Source organism: Egretta garzetta, unplaced genomic scaffold, assembly GCF_000687185.1.
Source record: "Egretta garzetta isolate BGI_Z169 unplaced genomic scaffold, ASM68718v1 scaffold34, whole genome shotgun sequence".
In the NCBI taxonomy this organism is placed as follows: Eukaryota; Metazoa; Chordata; class Aves; order Pelecaniformes; family Ardeidae; genus Egretta; species Egretta garzetta.
Window position 1 is genome coordinate 3,911,344 of NW_009259586.1, and position 2,518 is coordinate 3,913,861.

The 2,518-nt window shown below is 50.4% G+C and overlaps 2 protein-coding genes across 2 annotated transcripts in view; one reads left to right on the top strand and one right to left on the bottom strand.

Annotated features, from left to right (window-relative positions):
• Positions 1-962, top strand: part of LOC104125392 (histone H3.3A) — a 7,098-nt gene extending 6,136 nt beyond the window's left edge. The window contains exons 3-5 of the mRNA XM_009637834.2: positions 16-158; positions 241-394; positions 482-962. Of these exons, the coding sequence (XP_009636129.1) occupies positions 31-158; positions 241-394; positions 482-610 (411 nt within the window). The 5' untranslated portion in view covers positions 16-30 and the 3' untranslated portion in view covers positions 611-962. The remainder of the gene's footprint in view (positions 1-15; positions 159-240; positions 395-481) is intronic.
• A 1,200-nt stretch (positions 963-2,162) lies between these two features.
• The window catches only part of LOC118452181, a 6,744-nt gene continuing 6,388 nt past the window's right edge, over positions 2,163-2,518 (bottom strand). The window contains exon 13 of the mRNA XM_035893368.1: positions 2,163-2,317. Coding sequence (XP_035749261.1) covers positions 2,283-2,317 — 35 coding nt within the window. The 3' untranslated portion in view covers positions 2,163-2,282. The remainder of the gene's footprint in view (positions 2,318-2,518) is intronic.

The window sequence follows — 2,518 nt, forward strand, 5'->3', positions numbered from 1 at the left end:
GTGCCTGTCGCCGTAGGTAAGTGAAGAAAAATGGCCCGTACAAAGCAGACCGCCCGCAAGTCCACCGGGGGGAAGGCTCCGCGCAAGCAGCTGGCCACCAAGGCGGCCCGGAAAAGCGCCCCCTCTACCGGCGGCGTCAAGAAGCCTCACCGCTACAGGTAAGGCCGTCGGCCTGGCCCGGCCCGGCCCGCCGCAGCCCCTGCCCAGGCTCACCCGCTCCCTCCTTCCTCCTCCACCCAGGCCGGGCACCGTCGCCCTCCGTGAGATCCGTCGCTACCAGAAGTCGACGGAGCTGCTGATCCGCAAGCTGCCCTTCCAGCGGCTGGTCAGGGAAATCGCCCAAGATTTCAAAACGGACTTGAGGTTCCAGAGTGCGGCCATCGGTGCGCTGCAGGTATTGCTAGCGGCCTGCTGGGCCTCGGCGCGGAGTGTGCTTTGCTGAGGGTTTCTAATGACATTTCTTCTTGTGCTCTTGAAACAGGAGGCCAGCGAGGCATATCTGGTGGGTCTGTTTGAAGATACAAACCTGTGCGCCATCCATGCCAAGAGAGTCACCATCATGCCCAAAGACATCCAGTTGGCCCGCAGGATACGGGGGGAGAGGGCTTAAGTGAAGGCTGTTTTTATGGTGTTTTGTAGTAAATTCTGTAAAATACTTTGGTTTTAATTTGTGACTTTTTTTGTAAGAAATTGTTTATAATATGTTGCATTTGTACTTAAGTCATTCCATCTTTCACTCAGGATGAATGCTAAAAGTGACTGTTCACATAAACCTCAGTGATGTGAGCCTTGTTGCTCAGGAGTGACAAGTTGCTAATATGCAGAAGGGATGGGTGATCTTTCTTGCTTCTCATGCATGTTTCTGTATGTTAATGACTTGTTGGGTAGCTAAACTTGTAAGGTACTAGAATTGATATAAATGTGTACAGGGTCCTTTTGCAATAAAACTGGTTATGACTTGATCCAAGTGTTTAACAATTGGGGCTGTTAGTCTGACCATACATCACTGTGACCAAATGTGGACTTTTTCAGAGGGTGAAACTACAAGTCTTAACCACAGTGTAACTTACAGTTTCCTAAAAATGTAAACCTGGCAGCTATAGAATACACTATGTGCATTTATAATAGCTATTTTATATATTGTAGTGTCAACATTTTTAAATTAAATGTTTTACATTCACATGTAAGGAGTCCTTGTCATTTGGTTTGTATGGGCTTGGAGAAGCTACCTCCTCCTGCCTCTCCCAGGTTTGTGGTAGATGCCTGTAAGCCTGGGGTACTGTGGCAACTCTGTTTTGTCTGTTACAAGCCAGGAGAACTTGCCCTGGCTGCCCTTGGAGGATTTTGGAGGCTTCTTGGAGCTTGAGTCATTGCTCTTGGCCAGAGCGGAGTCCTGCAGCTGGGGGGCAGAGAAGGAAAGGCCTGGCTGACAGTCCCAAGCTAGGCTGTTTTTGTGGGTTTGTTTTTTTTTTTTTTATATGTACTGCTTGGTGTCAGCTGTTCAGGCACAACTCTAGAACTAAGCTCTTTCTCCTTTCCAGTAGATGCAGGGGAAGTTTATTTTGCCATGGTGTGACCAGGCTGCACCAAGCAGAGCAGTGCCAGGCTCCTTGGGCAGCCTCAGTGTTGAGGTGTGTGGGGCTGCTCCTGCCTGTTTCTGTGGGAAGTGACTAAGTCCTGGTTAATAACAGCAGCCAGTGTGGCAGGGAAGCTAACTACACACCCGGGGAGTGTAGCAAACTGGGATGGGTGTTTGGTAAGAGCCTCATTTCCCATCCTAAGCTTTTTTGATGGAACAGGATTCTACTCAAACCTTGACTTTGGAACAGCTCTTTGGGCTCTGCTGAGAGGTCTGGAGTTCTCAACAGTGCCTCTGCTGCCGAGACTGTGGTAGAGGAAAGCTGCTCAGGCTACATTTGAAAGACTGGTAATTAACATCTAAATTGAATTGTGAGGCTGCCTCTCAAGGAGCAGGCTGTGCTAGTAAGGCTGGGGCTGGCATGGGGAAGCAGCACAGGGAAGTAGTTCAGCTAGCTCAGCTTGATTTATTTCAATGAAATTAAAAGTGCAGAGGTGGCGTTTCAGGAGGAGGAGCAGCCGGAATTCATACCAGGGAGCAGGCAGCCCTGGCCATCTGTGCAACTGGTGGGAGACCGGACGCCTTCACAGCGCTTCCTTCCACAGCCTGGCAGCAGTTTGAAAACCATCGTGGCCTGTGTGGTTGCGGTGCTGCCAGGGGGGCTGCGGCACCCAGGGGAGCTCGGGACTGGAACTGTCCCTCGTCAGACAAACCACTCCGTGTGCTTAAATCCTGCAGCTGGAAGAACAGGCACTCCTTATCTGCTGCTCTTACACAACTTCCTCAACGCCCTTTCCTACACTGCTCCGAGTGCACTTGGAATGGACACAGCCCCATGCTTGACACCATTACCCCACCTGCTACCGAGCTGCTAAAAACATCCTCTAAAATGAGCCAAGATGATAGGTTTTAAACAAGTGTTTTCCTCACTGCTAAACC